This window comes from Chiloscyllium plagiosum, chromosome 22 (assembly GCF_004010195.1).
Source record: "Chiloscyllium plagiosum isolate BGI_BamShark_2017 chromosome 22, ASM401019v2, whole genome shotgun sequence".
NCBI classification, from domain to species: Eukaryota; Metazoa; Chordata; class Chondrichthyes; order Orectolobiformes; family Hemiscylliidae; genus Chiloscyllium; species Chiloscyllium plagiosum.
Window position 1 is genome coordinate 58,760,541 of NC_057731.1, and position 19,885 is coordinate 58,780,425.

General features: G+C 42.5%; 1 protein-coding gene across 2 annotated transcripts in view; it reads left to right on the top strand.

Annotated features, from left to right (window-relative positions):
* The window catches only part of stimate (STIM activating enhance), a 145,554-nt gene that overhangs the window by 100,077 nt on the left and 25,592 nt on the right, over nt 1-19,885 (top strand). The window contains exons 5-7 of one of the 2 annotated variants that reach the window (XM_043713121.1): nt 3,144-3,256; nt 16,007-16,084; nt 16,832-16,964. In XM_043713121.1, the coding sequence (XP_043569056.1) occupies nt 3,144-3,256; nt 16,007-16,084; nt 16,832-16,915 (275 nt within the window). In that variant the 3' untranslated portion in view covers nt 16,916-16,964. Of the gene's footprint in view, nt 1-3,143; nt 3,257-16,006; nt 16,085-16,831; nt 16,965-19,885 lie in introns of those variants that run through there. The other variant, XM_043713119.1, reaches the window with a different exon arrangement.

Here is a 19,885-nt window from a genome sequence, read left to right on the forward strand (position 1 = left end):
GAAATGAAATTCTTTCACTCACTCTATAATCAACAAGTAACAATTTATTTATCTAACTCCAACAGTGAACAACTTAACAGAACCACTAACACACTGAACAATTCCCCTCTGACTACGCACTATTCCCTAATTGAACAAAATCCTATTGGTATGCTGTTTCAATAAATAAAGGCCCAATAATATAACAAAACAATAGCATTTAGTTTCTCAAAATTACAGGTAGGATACGTCTTCCAGATTGCTCCTTGCCCCCTCTCTGATCATCTTTCAGGAACATCTTTCTTCAATTTCTTGAGTCAGGAACGCCGCTCTGCAACAAATTCTTGTCAGTTTTTCTGTGAGAGGTGTTCTCTCTGTGAATTCTGTTGTCTGGAATGTTAGCTGATGAGATAGTACTTTATAGAGTTACAGAGAAGTACAGCACGGAAACAGACCCTCCCGTCTAATTCATCCACGCTGACCAAATATCCCAACCCAATCTCGTCCCCCTTGCCAGCCCCGGCCCATATCTCTCCAAACCCTTCCTATTCAGATACCCATCCAGATGCCTTTTAAATGTTGCAATTGTACTAGCCTCTACCACTTCCTCTGATAGCTCATTCCATACATGTACCACCCTCTGTGTGAAAATGTTGTCCCTTAGGTCTCTTTTATACCTTTTTTTTCCTCACCCTAAACCTCTGCTCTATTGTTCTGGACTCCCTCACCTCAGAGAAAAGACTTTGTCTATTTATCCTATCTATGCCCCTCATGATTTTATAAACCTCTATAAGGTTATCCCTCAGCCTCCAACACTCCAGGGAAAACAGCCCCAACCTATTCCACCTCTTCCTATTAGCTCAAATCCTCCAACCGTGGCAACATTCTTGTAAGTCTTTTCTGAACCCTTTCAAGTTTCACACAATTTTTCCGATTGGAAGGAGACCAGAATTGCACGCAATATTCCAAAAGTGGCCTAACCAATGTCCTGTACAGCCACAACATGACCTCCTAACTCCTGTACATAATACTCTGACCAATGAAGGAAAGCATACTGAACACCACCTTCACTATCCTATCTACCTGTGACTCCACTTTCAAGGAACTATGAACCTGCACTCCAAGGCCTTTGCTCAGCAACACTTCCTAGGACCTTACCATTAAGTGTATTAGTCCTGCTAAGATTTGCTTTCCCAAAATGCAGCACCTCTCATTTATCTGAATTAAACTCCATCTGCCACTGCTCACCCCATTGGCCCAACTGATCAAGATCCCGTTGTACTCTGGGGTAAGCTTCTTTGCTGTCCTGAAGAAGGGCCTGTGCCCGAAACGTCGAATCTCCTGTTCACTGGATGCTGCCTGACCTGCTGTGCTGTTCCAGCAATAAAGTTTCAACTTTGATCTCCAGCATCTGCAGACCTCACTTTCTCCTTCTTTGCTGTCCACCTAACCTACAATTTTGGTGTCATCTGCAAATTTACTAACTATATCTCTTATGCTCACATCCAAATCATTTATATAAATGATGAAAAGTAGAGGACCCAGCACCGATCCTTGTGGCACTCCACTGGTCACAGGCCTCCAGTCTGAAAAACAGTCCTCCACCACCACTCTCTGTCTTCTACCTTTGAGCCAGTCCTGTATGCAAATGGATAGTTCTTGCTGTATTCCATGAGATCAAACCTTGCTAACCAGTCTCCCATGAGGAACCTTGTCAAACACCTTACCTCAGTCCATATAGATCACGTCTACCGCTGTGCCCTCATCAATCCTCTTTGTTATTTCTTCAAAAAACTCAATCAAGGTTGTGAGGTATGATTTCCCCCACACAAAACCATGTTGACTGTCCCTAATCAGTCCTTGCCTTTCCAAATACATGTAATCCTGTCCGTCAGGATTCCCTCCATCAATTTGCTGTCCATCTTTTAAATGTTTGCAAGATTGTATGCAAATTCTTTTCTTCCTTTCATTATCAGTTTTTTGGTCTTCCTTTACTGTATTCTTAAAAATATCCCAAACATTACTATTACTATTTTTGGACACTTTTTGAGCCTTTTATGTAAGCTGCAGATGACTGACTTGTTTTGAATTTTGTACCTCCAAAGGAATGTATAGTTGCAGCAAGCTATATAATAGTTCATTAAAGACTGTCCATTGCTTATGTACTGTCATTCCTTTTAACGTACTTTCCCAATCCAGCTCAGGAGCACTTATCAGATTGTGAACATTTTGAATGTCTTTTGCCACTTGACATGCTTCTGTGAGTTTTTTTCTAGAAATATGTACATGTAATCCAATATTGAAGATTCATCTAGAGTTCAAGAACATCGCCATAATTTGTTTTAATGATCTCTAATCCATGACCATAAGCCAGTTTAAATCCATTTATTTGGGAATTCCTGGTAGAAAATATTTAGCAATCTAATCTTTTTCCCCAATCCATGGGTATTGTGACAGTGTGCCTTAATCATAGTTTTAAGAGTCTGATGGTAACTTTCCAAAGCTTCCTGTAATTGTGGGCAATAGATATTTGACTCCAATTGTGATATATTGGCAATTCACAGAATCCTTACTGATGGAAAGTGTCATCAACAGTGCATCAAGCAGCATCTGTTCAGTGACACTCAGTTTGGGTTCACCAGAGCCACTCAGTTCCTGACCTCGCAGCATTGATTTAAAATATAGACAAAAGAGCTGAATTCCAGAGGTGGGGTGAGGGTGACAGCCCTTAATATCTTCGCTGCTTTCAACAGTGTGTGATGTCACGGAGCCCTAGTAAGACTGATATCACTGGGAATCGGGAGGAAAACACTCAGTTGGTCTAATTAGGTATCCTGATCATTGATAATGCCCAGGTTGTTCACAGTGGGGAATTCAGCAAAGATAATACCATTGAATGTCCAGGAGGTCTGGGGTGAAAGTGGTGGTTAAAATTTCACTTAGTGGAATTGGTCTCTCCTTTCCACTTGTGACTTGTATATTCATAAAATCATAAAGTGTGGAAAAGGCGTTTCAGCCTATCGAAGCTATACCATCACTTATTACCGTAATCCTGAATGCAGTTTGGCCTTTGCTGCATTTATGTATTGAAATTGAAATCTAATAATCCAGCTGTTAAATGGTTGCATGCAGCATTCACTCTATGTATTAAACTTTAATTGCAGGCGACCCACTGGAGTGCAGTGCCTGGGTTGGACAGTGTGCACTTTACCTGTTAATTATGATGTTGGAGAAGACTGTGGTGATTGTGGTGTTGCTCTTACCTCAGTGGAAGAAGGTTTGTATTTATTGTCACTTCCTCTCCAACCCCAACTCAGACTGAACTCAGCTGTGTTTCTGAACTTAGTCACTTTTGATTCCTTCAGAATGTGGACATTCGTGACTAGGCTGTTCATTACCCATCCCTAATTGTCCTTACAAAAGTGGTAGTGTGCTTCCTTCTTAAACCGTTACAGTCCATTTAGTTGAGGTACACCCATAGTGCTGTTGGGGAGGGACTGCAGAGTTTAGATCTAATCCATTGGTTTGGGGTATTGCTAGTTGTATCTATTGCATGCAGGTAGTCCTGTCTTTTAGCTCCATTAGATTGCTGACTCAGTTTTAGATATGCTTGATACTGCTCCTGGTATGACCTCCTCCCCGCCTCATTGATCCCCTGAATTAGTGGTAATGGTAATCTGGCATATTCGGGGCGGCTCAGTGGTTAGCACTGCTGCCTCACAGCGCCAGGGGCCTGGGTTTGATTCCTGCCTCGGGCGACTGTCTGTGTGGAGTTTGCACATTTTCCCCATGTCTGCGTGGATTTTCTCCAGGTGGGTATGTTCTCTTAATTCATCCAGCGAATGTGGGCATTGGTTAGGCCAACATTAATTGCCCATCCCTACAATATAGCGCAAAAACAGGCTTTCGGCCCTTCCAGGTTAAAACTATCTTCACATACAGGATCCGTATCCCTCTATTCCCTTCCTGTTCATCCATTTGTCCAGGTGCTTCTTGAAATCAGCTATTGTCTGCTTCCACCTCAACATTGATTCCATATCCCATGAAGTCAATTGTGAATGTAATTTTTTTAAAAAAGGTGTGCGATTTAGATATGAAAGAACTGAAACCAACATGGTCATTCTAAAAGATGAGAGACTTAACAAACAATCCAGGTCTTTTTCAATATGTAATTTCAATTACATCACACTAAATTTTTGCTATAAATTCTGTGTCTTACAATCTTATTCTCCACAACCACCTGATGAAGGAGCAGCGCTCTGAAAGCTAGTGCTTCCAAATAAACCTGTTGGACTATAACCTGGTGTCCAGTGAAATAATGCCTTTTCTTAGATAAGCAGACTGTAACTGCTTACAGTACTCCAGATGTGGTCTCAGTAGCACCTTGTACAGTTCCAGCAAAACTTCCCAACTCTTATACTCGAAGCCCATTGAAATAAGGGCCATCATTCCAATAACCTTCCTGATTACCTTCTGCACCTGTGTGCTGGCTTTCTATGTTTCTTCCAAAGCATACTCCCCAGTCTCTTCATGTTGCAGTTTTCCTCCTCTTAAATAATATTGTTCTTTTGTTCTCCCTTCCAAAATGAACAACTTCACATCTTCCCGTATTATACTCCACTTGCCAACATTTTACCCACTTAGTGTATCAGTATCTCTCTGTAAACTGTTTGTATCCATCTCGCAATTTGCCTTGCCATCTATTTTTGTGTCATCTGCAAATTTGGCTATAGTACATTCAATCCTTCTTCCAAGTTATTAATGTATATTTTAAACGGTTGCACTCCCAGCATTGATCACCCTACTGGCTACAAATTGCCAACCTGAAAAAGAACCCCTTATCTCCATTCAAGTCCAGTGACGCTTTGTCTGACGAACAAAAAGGTAGAGATAGTTTAAGGAAGTGGTCAAAGATGTGGCAAATAGAGTATAAGTTGGAAAAATGTGAAATTGTCCATTTTGGCAGAAAGAACAAAAGATCTAATTTGTGAGAGATTGAGAAGCTCTGAGATAAAGTAATAAAGTCTATAGTATGGAAAAAGTTACTTTTGGTCCATCAGCTCTATGCCAGTCAAAAACAAGCACCTAATTATTCTAATCCCAGAAGGATCTGAAGGTCCTTATCCGTGAATTGTAAAAGGTTGGTTTGCAGATATAGCAAGTAATTAGGATAGGTAATGAAATGGTATCATTTATTGCAAGACGACTTGAATACAGGAATAAGAAGGTTATGTTTCAGTCATCCAGGGCATTGATGGGATGACATCTTAAGTGTGGTGCACAGTTTTAAATCACATTATTTAATGCATTGGAGGCAATTCAGAGAAAATGTATTGGGCTAGTACCTAGAGAGAATGGGTTTGTCTTTCGAGGGAAGGTTCTAGAACATGGAACATTACAGCGCAGTACAAGCTCTTCGACCCTCAATATTGCGACGACCCGTGGAACCATTCTGAAGCCCATCTAACCTACACTATTCCATTATAATCCATATGTTTATCCAATGACCATTTAAATTCCCTTAAAGTTGGAGAATCTACCACTGTTGAAGGCAGGGCATTCCACGTTCCTACTACTCGCTGAGTAAAGAAACTACTTCTGGCATCCTGTCCTAAATCTATCATCTCTCAATTTAGAGCTATGTCCCCTTGTGCTCGCTATCACAATCCAAGGAAAAAAGCTCTCACTGTCTACCTTATCTAACCCTCTTAATATATTACATGTCTCAATTAAATCACTTCTCAACTTTCTTCTCTCTAACGGAAACAGCCTCAAGTCACTCAGCCTTTCCTCATAAGACCTTCCCTCCATACCAGGCAACATCCGAGTAAATCTCCTCTGAACCCTTTCCAAAGCTTCCACATCCTTGCGGCTGCACCAAAATTTTGTACAGCTGCAGCATGGCCTCGTGGCTTCAAAACTCGATCCCTCTACCAATAAAAGCTAACACACCATATGCTGCCTTAACAACTGTATCAACCAGGGTGGCAACTTTCAAGGATCTATGTACATGGACACTGAGACCTCTCTGCTCATTTACACTACCAAGAATCTTACCCTTAGCCCACTACTCTTTATTCCTGTTGCTCCTTCCAAAATGAATCACCTCACACTTTACTACATTAAACTCTATTTGCCACCTCTCAACCCAGCTCTGCAGCTTATCTACGTCCCTGTGTAACCTGCAATACCCTTTGGCACTATCCACAACTCCACCGACCCTAGTGTCATCCGTAAATTTACTAACCCATCCTTAGTTGAACTAGCTAGGTTTGTATCCACTGGAGTTTAAAAGAGTAAGGGGTGATATAAGTAGGAGGTGTATCAAGATTTCCAACAATCATTCGACAAGGTGCTGCACAAAAGACTGCTTTGTAAGATAAGGATGCTTGACATTATGGGTAACGTATTAGCATGGATTGGTTAATAGGAAGCCAAGAATGGGGATAAATGAGTGCTTTTTTGGTTGGTGATCAGTGACTAGTGGTGTGCCTCAGGGATCAATGTTGGGACCACAGTTATTCACAATTTACATAAATGGTTTGGAATTGGGGACCAACCAAAGTTTGCAGATGACACTAAGTTGAACAGTGCAGCGAAGTGTGCAGAGGACTGTGAAACATTGCAAAGGGACATGATCGTTTAAGTGAGTGGGCAAAGGTCTGGCAGATAGAGTACAATGTTAATAAATATGAAGTCATCCATTTTGGTGGGAATAACAGTAGAAAGGACTATTAATTGAATGGTAAAAAATTTGCAGCATGCTGCTGTGCTGAGGGACTTGGGTGTTCTTGTGCATGAATCATAGAAGGTTGGTCTGCAGGTACAACAGGTAATTAAGAAGGAAAATGGAATTTTGTCCTTCATTGCTAAAAGATTGAGTTTAAAAACAGGGAGGTTATGTTGCAGCTGGATGCAATTTTGGTCTCCTTACTTGAGAAAGGATGTACTGGCTTATGAGGGAGCCTGAGTAGACTGGGATTATATTCATTGGAATTTAGAAGAATGAGCAGGGATCTGATAGAAACATATAAAATTATGAATGGAATAGATAAGATATAAGTAGAGAGGATGTTTCCACTAGTGGGTGAAACTAGGCCAAGAGGGCATAGCCTCAAAATTAGGGAGGAGCAGATTTATGACCAAATTGAGAAGGAACTTCACCCAGACGGTTGTAAATCTGTGGAATTCCATGCCCAGTGAAATAGTTAAGGCTTCCACATTGAATGTTTTTAAAGCGAAGATAGATAATTTTTTGAACAGTAAATGAATTGACAGCTATGGTGAGATGGCAGGTAAGTGGAGTCGAGAGCACGAAAAGATCTAGTTCCACTTGCCAGCATTTGGCTCCTTTCCCTCAAACCTTTCCTATTCATATACCTATCCAGGTGGCTTTTAAATGTTGTAATTCTACCCACATCCACAACTTCCTCTGACAGCTCAATCCATAAACACATCACCCTCTGTGTGAAAATATTCCCACACAAGTGCTCTTTGAATCTTTCTTGCCCACCTTAAAACTATTCCCTTTAGTTTTCAACTCCCCAACTACAGGGAAGAAACCTTGGCTATTCACTCTGTCCATGCCCCTCATGATTGTACAAACCTCTAGAAGAGGAGGATTTAGTATTGCAAAATGAGGAAATGGCCAAGGTATTGACAGGTATTTTGTGTCGGTCTTCACAGTGGAAGACACAAATGACATGTCAGTAATTGATGACAAGGAGGCTATAACAGAAACTAATCATTATCACTAAAGTAGTAGTGTTGGCAAGCTAATGCTGTTAAAGGTGGACAAATCTCTTGACCATGGTGGCATGCATTCCAGGGTATTAAAAGAAGAAATAGGAAATGCTCTTGTGGTAATTTACCAAAGTTTTCTGAATTCTGGGCCGGTTCTGGCAGATTGGAAAATGGCAAATGTGAGGCCAACTTTTAAAAAAGGAGGTAATTATAGGCCCATTTGCTTCACTTCTGTAATGGGGAAATGGCTTGAATCTGTAATCTGTTATCGCATTGGGTAGATACAGCATGGATTCATGAAAAGCAGAAGTGGGGATAAGTGACGATGGGGAGAGGGTATAATCTGGTTGGTCAATGGGACAAATGAATCTGTAGTTGGCTGGGAGGCGTGCAAAGGAGGTGGAGGGGCTGGGAAAGGAAGGGAGGTTATTTGAAATTGGAGAACTCAACATTGAGTCCTCTGGGCTGTAGGATGCCTAGGCGAAAGATGAGGTGTTGTTCTTCCAATTTGTGATTTGGTTTGTTGTGGCAGTGGAGAAGCCAAGGATGATCATGTCTGAAAGGGAGTGGGAAGGAGAATTAAAACAGGCACTGACTGAGATGTCTGGTCGGCCCCTGCGGGCCCGGCTGAGATGCTTGGTGAACCGTTTCCTAAGTTTACGTTTGATCTCCCCAATGTAGAGAAGACCACATCAGGAGCACCTAGTTTGGAAGAGAGGCAGGTGAACCTCTGTCTCACCTGGAAGAACTGTTTGGGGCCCTGGATGGAGGTGAGGGGGTGGTGTACCAGCATGTTTTGCATCTTTTTCAGTTGTAGGGGAAGGTACCTGGGGGTTCAAGGTCTGTTGAAGGGAATGGTCCTTGCGGAAGGCAGAGAGGGGTGAGGAGAGGAAGATGTTCTTGATGGTGGGATCTAGTTGGAGTTGGCGCAAGTGTTTAAGGATGATGCGTTGGATGTGGAGATTAATGGGGTAGTAGGTGAGGACAAGGGGACTCTGTCTTTATAGTGTTTGGAGGGGGGTTTAGAGCAGTGGAACAGGAGTGAAGGTGGTGCGGTTGGAGGGCTGTCTGGATGACAGGGCTGGGGAGTGAATCACGTTATTTGAAATAGATAGACATCTGGGATGCTTGGGAGTGGAATATCTCCTATCCGAGCGGATTCGACGGAGGTAGAGAAATTGGGAGAAGAGGATGCAGTTCTTGCAGGATACTGGGTGGGAGGAGGTCTAATCCAGGTAGTTGTGGGAGTCGGTGTGTCTGGAGACTGTCGCTGGAGATGGAAATGGAGAGGTCAAGAAAGGGGAGGGAAGTGTCAGAGATGGACCAAGTGAATTTGAGGTTGGAGTGGAAGTTGTGGGTGAAGTCGATGAACTGCTCCACATTTCTGTTCTGAATTGACCCCCTCTAATTCTAAGGCTGTGCCCACAGGTCCTAGTCTCCTCGCCTAACGGAAACTATTTCTTAGCATCCATCCTTTCCAAGCCATGTATTATCTTGTAAATTTCTATTAGATCTCCCCTTAACCTTCTAAACTCCAATGAGTACAATCCCAGGATCCTCAGCCGTTTCTCGTATGGTAGACCTACCATTTCAGGGATCATCCGTCTGAATCCCCGCTGGACACGCTCCAGTGCCAGTATGTCCTTCCTGCGGTGTGGGGACCAAAACTGGACCCAGTACTCCAAATGGGGCCTAACCAGAGCTTTATAAAGTCTCAATAGCACATCGCTGCTTTTATATTCCAACCCTCTTAAGATAAATGACAACATTGCATTCGCTTTCTTAATCACGGATTCAACCTGCATGTTTACCTTTAGAGAATCCTCGACTAGCACTCCCAGATCCCTTTGTACTTTGGCTTTATGAATTTTCTCACCGTTTAGAAAGTAGTCCATGCTTGTATTCTTTTTTCCAAAGTGCAAGACCTCGCATTTGCTCACATTGAACTTCATCAGCCATTTCCTGGACTACTCTCCCAAACTGTCTAGATCCTTCTGCAGCCTCCCCACTTCCTCAGTGCTACCTGCCTGTCCACCTATCTTCGTATCATCGGCAAACTTCGCTAGAATGCCCCCAGTTCCTTCATCCAGATCATTAACATATAACGTGAACAACTGCGGCCCCAACACTGAACCCTGTGGGACACCGCTTGTCACCGGCTGCCATTCCGAAAAAGAACCTCATATCCCAATTCTCTGCTTTTGTCAGACAGCCAATCCTCAATCCATACCAGTAGCTCACCTTGAACATCATGGACCCTCACCTTACTTAGCAGCCTCTTGTGTGGCACCTTATCAAAAGCCTTTTGGAAGTCTAGATAGACCACATCCACTGGGTTTCCTTGGTCTAACCTACTTGTTACCTCTTCAAAGAATTCTAACAGGTTTGTCAGGCACAATCTCCCCTTACTAAATCCATGTTGACTTCTTCTAATCCGACCCTGCTCTTCCAAGAATTTAGAAACCTCATCCTTAACGATGGATTCTAGAATTTTACCAACAACCGAGGTTGAACAGGCTAATTGACCTATAATTTTACATCTTTTGTCTTGATCCTTTCTTGAACAATGGGGTTACATCAGCAGTCTTCCAATCATCTGGGACTTTCCCTGACTCCAGTGACTTTTGAAAGATGTCAACCAACGCCTCCGCTATTTCCTCAGCCACCTCCCTCAGAACTCTAGGATGTAGCCCATCGGGGCCAGGAGATTTGTCAATTTTAAGACATTAGCTTTTCTAGCACTATCTCTTTTGTAATGACAACCATACTCAACTCAGCCCTCTGACTCCCTTTAATTGTTGGGATATTACTCATGTCTTCCACTGTGAAGACTAACACAAAGTACTTATTAAGTTCTCCAGTTATTTCCTTATCTCCCATCACTAGCCTTCCAGCATCAGTTTCACTAGCCTTCCAGCATCAGTTTGAAGTGGCCCAATGTCTACTTTTGCCTGTTGTTTGTTTCTTCTGTATTGAAAGAAACTTTTACTATCATTTCTAATATTACTGGCTAGCCTACCTGGGTCGATCCCAGGTTACTGAGGGAAGCGAGATAGGAAATAGCTCGGCCCTTAACAGATATCTTTGCAGCATCCTTGAGCATCAGGTTTAAGTTATAAGGAGAGATTGCACAAATTAGGCCTGTTTTCTCTAGAATTTACAGTTGAGGCGTCATCTAAACTAACTAACAGGAAAAGATAGTGATAAGTAGTGATAAACTGTTTCAACAAATGCCCATTGATGCTAGATCAGTTGTTAATTTTAAATTTGAGAGAGAGAGAGGTTTTTATTAAGCAAAAGTATTAAGGGATACTGAGAAGCATGGATAAGGTAAATAGACAAAGTCTTTTCCCTGGAGTGAGGGAGTCCAGACCTAGAGGGCATAGGTTAAGGGTGAGAGGGGAAAGATATAAAAGAGACCTAAGGGGCAACTTTTTCTCACAGAGGGTGGTACATGTATGGAATGAGCTGCCAGAGGAAGTGGTGGAGGCTGGTACAATTGCAACATTTAAAAGGCATTTGGATGGGTATATGAATAGAAAGGGTTTGGAGGGATATGGGCCGGGTGCTGGCAGGTGGGACTAGATTGGGTTGGGATATCTGGTTAGTGTGGACGGGTTGGACTGAAAGGTCGGTTTCCTTGCTGTACATCTCTATGACTCTGAGTCTATATGGGCCAAAGGCAGATATATGAAGTTAGGCCACAGAGCAGCCACAATCCCATTGACTCAGGAGACTGAATGACCTCCACCTTTGGAGTGACTACGTCAATGGAAGATGATTTTCAATGCAGAGAAGTGTGAGTTGATGTATTTTGGCAGGATGAACTTTGAAAATTAATACAGAATAGGGAGTACAATTCTTAACAAGGCGTATCTGTGCACAGCTCATTGAAAATGGCAGAACATGAGAAGAGATTGTTAATAAAGTATACAGTGTTCTTGACTTTATTAATAGGAGTATTGAGTACAAAAGCAAGGAGGTGAGCAGAGTAGTAACCTCAGAATTGCTACCTGTGCCATGTGCTAGTGAGGCTAGGAATAGAGAGTGAATGCAGATGAACATGTGACTGCAGGATTGATGTAGGAGGGGAAGAGTTCAGATATGTGGATCATTGGAATACCTTCTGGGGAAGGTGGGACCTATCCAAGAAGGACGGGTAGCACCTGAACTGGAGGGGCGTCAATATCCTGGACAGGAAGTTTGCTGGAGCTCTTCAGGAGGGTTTAAATGAGATTGCAAAGGGAGTGGGAATCAGAGCAATGGATCAAATTCAGACTAGATAATGAATAGCTAGATACAGTGTGCAGAGAGTTTGAGAGGAGGGGTAGGCGCGTGATATGGCAAAGGTGCAATCAGTGTAATGGGTTGAAGTGTGTCTATTCTAATGCAAGAATTATCAGGAATAAGGGTGATGAACTTAGAGCATGGATCAGTACTTGGAGCTATGATGATTTGGAGATGCCGGTGTTGGACTGGGGTGTACAAAGTTAAAAATCACACAACACCAGGTTATAGTCCAACAGGTTTAATTGGAAGCACACTAGCTTTCGGAGCGACGCTCCTTCATCAGGTGATGAAGGAGCGTCGCTCCGAAAGCTAGTGTACTTCCAATTAAACCTGTTGGTCTATAACCTGGTGTTGTGATTTTTAACTCGGAGCTATGATGGGGGCCATTATAGGAAACTTGGATATTGCAGGGGTAGGAATGGTTTTGGATGTTCCAGGGTTTAGATGGTTCAAAAGGAATAGGTGGGAGATAAAAGAGGTGGAGGAGTGGCATTACTAATAAGGGATAGTATCACAGCTGCACAAAGGGAGGTCATAGAGGAGGGTTTGTCTAATGACCCATTATGGGTGGAAGTCAGAAACTGAAAAGAGCAATCACTTTATTTGGACTTTTCTATAGATCCTCCAATAGCAACAGAGATACGGAGGAGCAGATTAGGAGGCAGATTTTGGAAAGGTGCAGAAGTAACAGGGTTATTGTCATGAATGAGTTTAACTTCCCTAATATTGATTGGAACCTCCTTAGTTCAAATAGTTTGGATGGAGCAGATTTTGTCAGGTGCGTTCAGGAAGAATTCCTGACTCAATATGTAGATAGGCCGACTAGAGGGGAGGCCATATTGGATTTGATGCTTGGCAACGAACCAGGTCAGGTGTCAGATCTCGTTGTGGGAGAGCATTTCGGTGAGAGTGATCACAACTCCCTGACCTTTACTATACTCCTGGAGAGAGATAAGAGCAGATGGTATGGGAAAGTATTTGATTTGGGAAGGGGGACTAACAATGCTTTTAGGCAGAAACTGGGGTGCCTAAATTGGGAATAGATGTTCTCAGGAAAATGCATAACAGAAATGTGGAGTTTGTTTAGGAAGTACTTGCTGATATTGCTAAACAGGTTTGTCCCACAGGCAAGGAAGGGATGGTAGGTTGAAAGAACCTTGCGTGACAAGGGATGTGGAACATCTAGTCAAGAGGAAGAAGGAAGCTTGCTTAAGGCTGAGTAGGCAAGGATCAGACAAGGCTCTAGAGGGTTACAAGGTCGCCAGGAAAGAACTGAAGAATGGACTTAGAGCTGGAAGGAAGCATGAAAAAGTTTTAGCAGGTTAGAAAAAGGCAAACCTTAACCTTAACATTTATGTGAGGAACAAGATAATGGCCAGAGTGAGGGTAGGGCCAGTCAGGGATAGTGGAGGGAACTTGCGCTTAGATTTGGAGGAGGTAGGGGAGGTTCTTAATGAATACTTTGCTTCAGTATTCACTACTGAGAGGAACCTTGATGTTTCTGAGAACAGTGTGAAGCAGGCTGATATACTTGAGCAGGTTGATGTTAACAAGGAGGAAGTGCTGAAAATGTTGAAAATCGTAAGGATAGATAAATCCCCTGGGCCAGACAGGGTATATCCTAGGTTATGACAGGAAGTGAGGGGAAAGAATGCTGTGCCTTTGGTGATGATCTTTGTGTCTTCACTGTCCACTGAGGAGTGCCAGATGATTGGAGTTTGGCAAATGTTATTCCCTTGGTAAAAACAATGACTGCAGATGCTGGAAACCAGATTCTGGATCAGTGGTGCTGGAAGAGCACAGCAGTTCATTCCCTTGTCTAGATTAGAGTGGTACTGGAAAAGCACAGCAGTTCAGGCAGCATCCGAGGAGCAGTAAAATCGACGTTTCGGGTAAAAGCCCTTCATCAGGAATACAGCTTTTGCACGAAACGTTGATTTTACTGCTCCTCGGATGCTGCCTGAACTGCTGTGCTTTTCCAGCACCACTCTAATCTAGACTCTGGTTTCCAGCATCTTCAGTCATTGTTTTTACCTAAATGTTATTCCCTTGTCCGAGACAGGGAATAGAAATAATCCTAAGAATTATAAACCAGTCAGTCTCACGTCTGTGATGGGTAAAGTACTGGAGAGGATTCTGGGGGCAGGATTTATGACTACTTGGAAAACCATAACTTGATTAGAGATAGTCAGCATGGCTTTGTGAGGGACAGGTCATGCCTCTCAAACCTTATTGAAGTCTTTGAGGATGTGACAAAACATATTGATGAAGGTAGAGCAGTGGATGGGGTGTACGTGGATTTTAGCAAGGCGTTTGATAAGGTTCCCCATGGAAGGCTCATTCAGAAAGTAAGGAGATACAGGGAAATCTGGCTGTATGGGTACAGAATTGGCTGGCCCATAGAAGACAGATGGTGGTGGTAGATGGAAAGTATTTAGCCTGGAGCTTGGTAACCAGTGGTGTCCGGTAGGATGATTAGGGGGTTAGATAGGGTTGACAGCGTGAACCTTTTCCCGCGTATGGAGTCGGGTATTACAAGGGGGCATAGCTTTAAATTAAGGGGGGGTAGATATAGGACTGAAGTTAGGGGTAGGTTCTTCACTCAGCGAGTCGTGAGTTCATGGAATGCCCTGCCAGTAGCAGTGGTGGACTCTCCCTCTTTATGGGCATTTAAGCGGGTATTGGATAGGTATATGGAGGATAGTGGGTTAGTATAGGTTAGGTGGGCTTGGATCGGCGCAACATCGAGGGCCAAAGGGCCTGTACTGCGCTGTATTCTTCTATGTTCTATGGATCGGTTCTGGGACCTCTGCTCTGTGATTTTTATAAATGACAGAGATGAGGAAGTGGAAGGGTGAGTTAGTAAGTTTGCCGAAGACACGAAGATTGATGAAGTGGTATAGTGTGAAGGGCTGTTGTCGGTTGCAACAGGACATTGACAGGATGGGCTATTAAATGGCAGATGGAGTTCAGTCTGGAAAAGTATGTAGTAATTCACTTTGGAGGGTCGAATTTGAATGCAGAATACAGGGTTAAAGGCAGGATTCTTGGCAGTGTGGAGGAATAGAGGGATCTTGGAGTCCATGTGCATAGATTCCTCAAAGTTGCCACCCAAGTTGATAGGATTGTCAAGAAGCCATATGGTGTGTTGGCTTTCATTAGGAGGGGGATTGCGTTTAAGAGCCACAAGGTTATGCTGCAACTCTATAGAGGGGCTCATTCCTAATGAAAGGCTTTTGCCCGAAATGTCAATTTTCCTGCTCCTCGGATGCTGCCTGACCTGTGCTTTTCCAGCACCACTCTAATCTAGACTTGTATAAGACACTTGTTGACCTCCCCTTGAGTATTGTGTACAGTTATGGGTAGCAAGGATGGAAATGCATTGGAGTGAGTACAGAAGTGTTTTGTAATAATGGTTCTAGGTATGAGGACAGATTGAAGAAGTTGGGACTGTTCTCCTTGGAGAGAGAAAGGCTAGAGGAAACCTGATAAAGTTGATCAAAATCATGGGCAGGTTGGGTAGAGTCTATTGGGATAAATTGCAGGAACAAGCAGGCACAGGTTTGAAGTGATCTCCAAAAGAAATAAAGGTGAAGCGAGGAGAAACCTTTTCACTCAAATAGTTCAGCAATGGAATGTATTGCCTGGAAATGTGGTGAATGCAGTATTCAAGAAGCACTTGGTGATTATTTGGATAAAAATAATATGCAGTGGTAGAGGAGGAAATGAAGCAGGAGATTGACACTAGGTTATGATACTAATTTTGTGGACCAGTGCAGGCACATTGGGCCAAATGGTCGTCTCTTATGCTGTAACACTTGTTTTTCTGTGATGGATATACCAGCTTTTCAATTGCATTCAATTATCTTTCTGATTTGCAATGGAATTGTAAGTGTGGTGGTTGGTGATGTGGACCATGGGAAGAGATTATGGGATTAAACCTGCTTGGTAAAATAGCTTTTCATCATTTGTGTTTTTCTGATTTTCTTCACAGGTAGCTTTACTCAATCCAATCCAGAATCCACAGTTGGAGCTGGCGATTGTGATGCTCATAGTTCCTTTTTTTGTCAATGTAAGTAGCCCTTTCAGACTGACCTTTACTAAAGGTACCTGAACTGAGCCACTTGAATGAATTCTTTGTTTTTGACATTAACTGATTAGGTGCAAGAATTTCAAGTGGGATTAGGTAATTCAGCTCAAGATTGCTCCACTATTTGATAATGATCATGGCTGATCTGATTATCGCCTTAACTCCACTTTCCCATCTGTCCATCCTACCTGTGACTCTCCTTGCAGAATTAAAGCCTACCTAACTCAGCTGTGAATGTATTCAGTGACTGTTCTCTGAGGAAAAGAATTCAACAGATTAATGATCTTTTGAGAGAGAAAATTTCCTTTTCTCAGTGTTAAATGGGAGACTTCTAATTTTTTTAACCTAGTTCTGATATAGAAGACAACTGTAAATGATGATAATGAACTTGATTCATTGTTTGGTATGTTGTCTATATCTTTTGAAAGTTGAAACGTTTGATTTCTGGAAACTCCGGTCTTCATTACTTTATATTCAACAGCATGAATTCGTGAACCAAATTGAAGTGGTCATGTTTGAGCAACCGGAAAGTGAGCTTTTTTGCAAAGTTGGTGTAGAGGCAGCCAAATGATCTATCATGTCTGTCGTAGCTTTCCAAGTGAGCATTATGACTTGGTACTCTTCATCTGCCTTTTGCTCATAAACCTATACGTTGTTTCTGCTTAAATAGTCATCCAGTACCACCTTGAATGCCTTACTTCAACCTGCCTTCTTTGTATTTCCATGCAGTGCATTCCAGGCTCAAACCACTCGCTGAGCGGAAAAGATGTTTCTGCCATCACACATTGCACAGTTTTGGAATCCACATTATAGGAAGGATGTGATTGCACTGAAGAGAGTGCAGAGGAAATTTACCAGGATGTTGCCTAGGCTGAAGAGTTTTAGTTATGAATTAGAATTAACATTAGAATTAAAATTCCTACAGTGTGGAAAACAGGCCCTTCGGCCCAACGAGTCCACACCGCCCCTCCAAAGAATATCCCACCCAGACCCATTACCCTACATTTCCCCTGACTATTGCATCTAACCTATACATCCCTGAACACTGGACAATTTAGCATGGTCAATTCACCTAACCTGCACATCTTTGGAGGAAACTGGAACACTCAGAGGAAACTCATGCAGACATTGGAAGATTGTGCAAATTTCATGCAGACAGTCACCCAAGGCTGGAATCAAATGCTGTGAGGCAGCAGTGCTAACCACTGAGCCACCGTGCCGCCCCACAATTGCCCCAAGATTGATTGGATAGATTGGTATTGTTTTCTTTAGAGCAAAGAAGACTGAGGAGGGACATTTGAGATATGTAAAATTATGAGGAGCATAGACAGGCTAGACTGGAAGAAACTTTTCCCCTTCGTGCAGGGGAATGCACAAAGGGGAAAATGACCTCTCATTATTTCATGTAAGGAATAGGAAGATAGGTTTAGAGGAGTTGTGAGGTAACTAGTTTCACCTAGAGGGTGTGGAAATCTGGAATTCATTTCCTGTAGGGGTAGCAGAGGGCAAAACCCTCAAAACATTTAAATATTTAGATGTGCACCTGTAATGTTTGTTTTTTCACCAGTGCAGACTTGATGGGACAATGGACTTTGTTTTGTACTCTAGACCTCTCCAACTCTGATGCATTTGCTAAACTTACATATCAGTTTATATCTATGTTGTCTTATTCTTGTTCCTTTTGAGAGAACCGTTCTATTCTATCCAGCTGCTCGTGGTTTTGAAAACCTTTATCTTAGCCTTCTCTCCAAGGAGGACAGTCACGTCTTCAGTCTATCCTCATACCTGAAGTATCTCTTCTTCCAACCATTCTTGTAAATCTCTTCTGCAGTATGTTCATACCCTACCAATAGTGTTGCATGTAGAACTGTGTATGGTACTCTAGCTGAGGTCCAACGAGTGTCTTGCACAAATTGAAAATTACCTCCTTGCTGTTTCGTACTGTGCTCCATTAATAAAGCCCAGGAACCTTATTAACTGTTCTCTCCACCTGTCCTGATTCCTTCAATAATCTGTGCAATTAGACACCCAGGTTCCTGTCCTGCTGCACTCCTTTAGAGCTTTATCCCTTATTTTATATTTTATATCCATGTTTGTCCTACCAAAATACATCACCTCACACTTGTCTGCATTGAACTTCAAACTTTATTTTGGCGAAGTATAGATATGCTTGAACCATGGCAATCTCAGTCTGTTTTTTTTTAACACTGTCTGAATATAAAGTAAAGCAACAAAGTAGATAATAAGGACCACAAAAATTGAATATGAAACAAGCCTTAGAAGAATATAGACATTGATGCAAAGCATTTTGCAATTGAGTGAGAAGAAAGAGGGTGATGAGATGGTAATTTGAGCCACATAAGCTAATACTCGTGATATTAGCAAGCAAAATAAAGCAATAATTGACAGGGACAATGATAACTTTGCAACTGTAAATATGATAAGCAGCACGTTCGACATAGAACAGTACAGCACAGTACTGGTCCTTCGGCCCTCAATGTTCTGTCGGCCTTTTATCCTCTTTTAAGGTCAGACTAACCTACATACCCTTTATTGTACTATCTTCCATGTGCCTGTCCAAGAGTCGCTTAAATGTCCCCAACGTATCTAACTCTACTACCACTGCTGACCGTGCTTCCATGCATCCACCGCACTCTGTGTAAAGACCGTGCCTCTGACATCGCCTCTAAACCTTCCTCCAAACACCTGAAAATTATGCCCCCTTGTGATAGCTATTTCTGCCCTGGGAAAAAAGTCTCTGGCTATCCACTCTATCTATGCCTCTCATCATCATGTACACTTCTATCAAGTCACCTCTCATCCTCCTTTGCTCCAATGAGAAAAGCCCTAGCTCCCTCAACCTTTCTTCATAAGACGTGCCCTCCAGTCCAGGCAACATCCTGGCAAATCTCCTCTGCACTCTATGTAAAGCTTCCACATCTTTCCTCTCATGAGGTGACCAGAGCTGAACACAATATTCCAAGTGTAGTCTAACCAAGGCTCGATGAGCTGCAGCATAAATTTGTGACTCTTAAACTCAATCCCTCTGCTAACGGATCGGAGGCAGATGTTCACAGGTAAAGTGATGGCTGGAAAATGGGAAGCTTTCAGAAATGAGATAACAAGAATCCAGAGAAAGTATATTCCTGTCAGGGTGAAAGGGAAGGTTGGTAGGTATAGGGAATGCTGGATGACTAAACAAATTGAGGGTTTGGTTAAGAAAAAGAAGGAAGCATATGTCAGGTATAGACAGGATAGATCGAGTGAATCCTTAGATTATAAAGAAAGTAGGAGTATACTTAAGAGAGAAATCAGGAGGGCAAACCGGGGACATGAGATAGCTTTGGCAAATAGAATTAAGGAGAATCCAAAGGGGTTTTACAAATAGGTTATGGACAAAAGGGTAACCAGGGAGAGAATAGGGCCCCTCAAAGATCAGCAAGGCGGCCTTTGTGTGGAGTCACAGAAAATGGGGGAGATACTAAATGAATATTTTGCATCAGTATTTACTGTGGAAAAGGATATGGAAGATATAGACTGTAGGGAAATAGATGGTGACATCTTGCAAAATGTCCAGATTACAGAGGAGAAAGTGCTGGATGTCTTGAAACGGTTAAAAGTGGATAAATCCCCAGGACCTGATCAGGAGTACCCGAGAACTCTGTGGGAAGCTAGAGAAGCTGAGATATTTGTATCATCGATAGTCACAGGTGAGATGCCAGAAGACTGGAGGTTGGCAAACGTGGTGCCACTGTTTAAGAAAGGTGGTAAGGACAAGCCAGG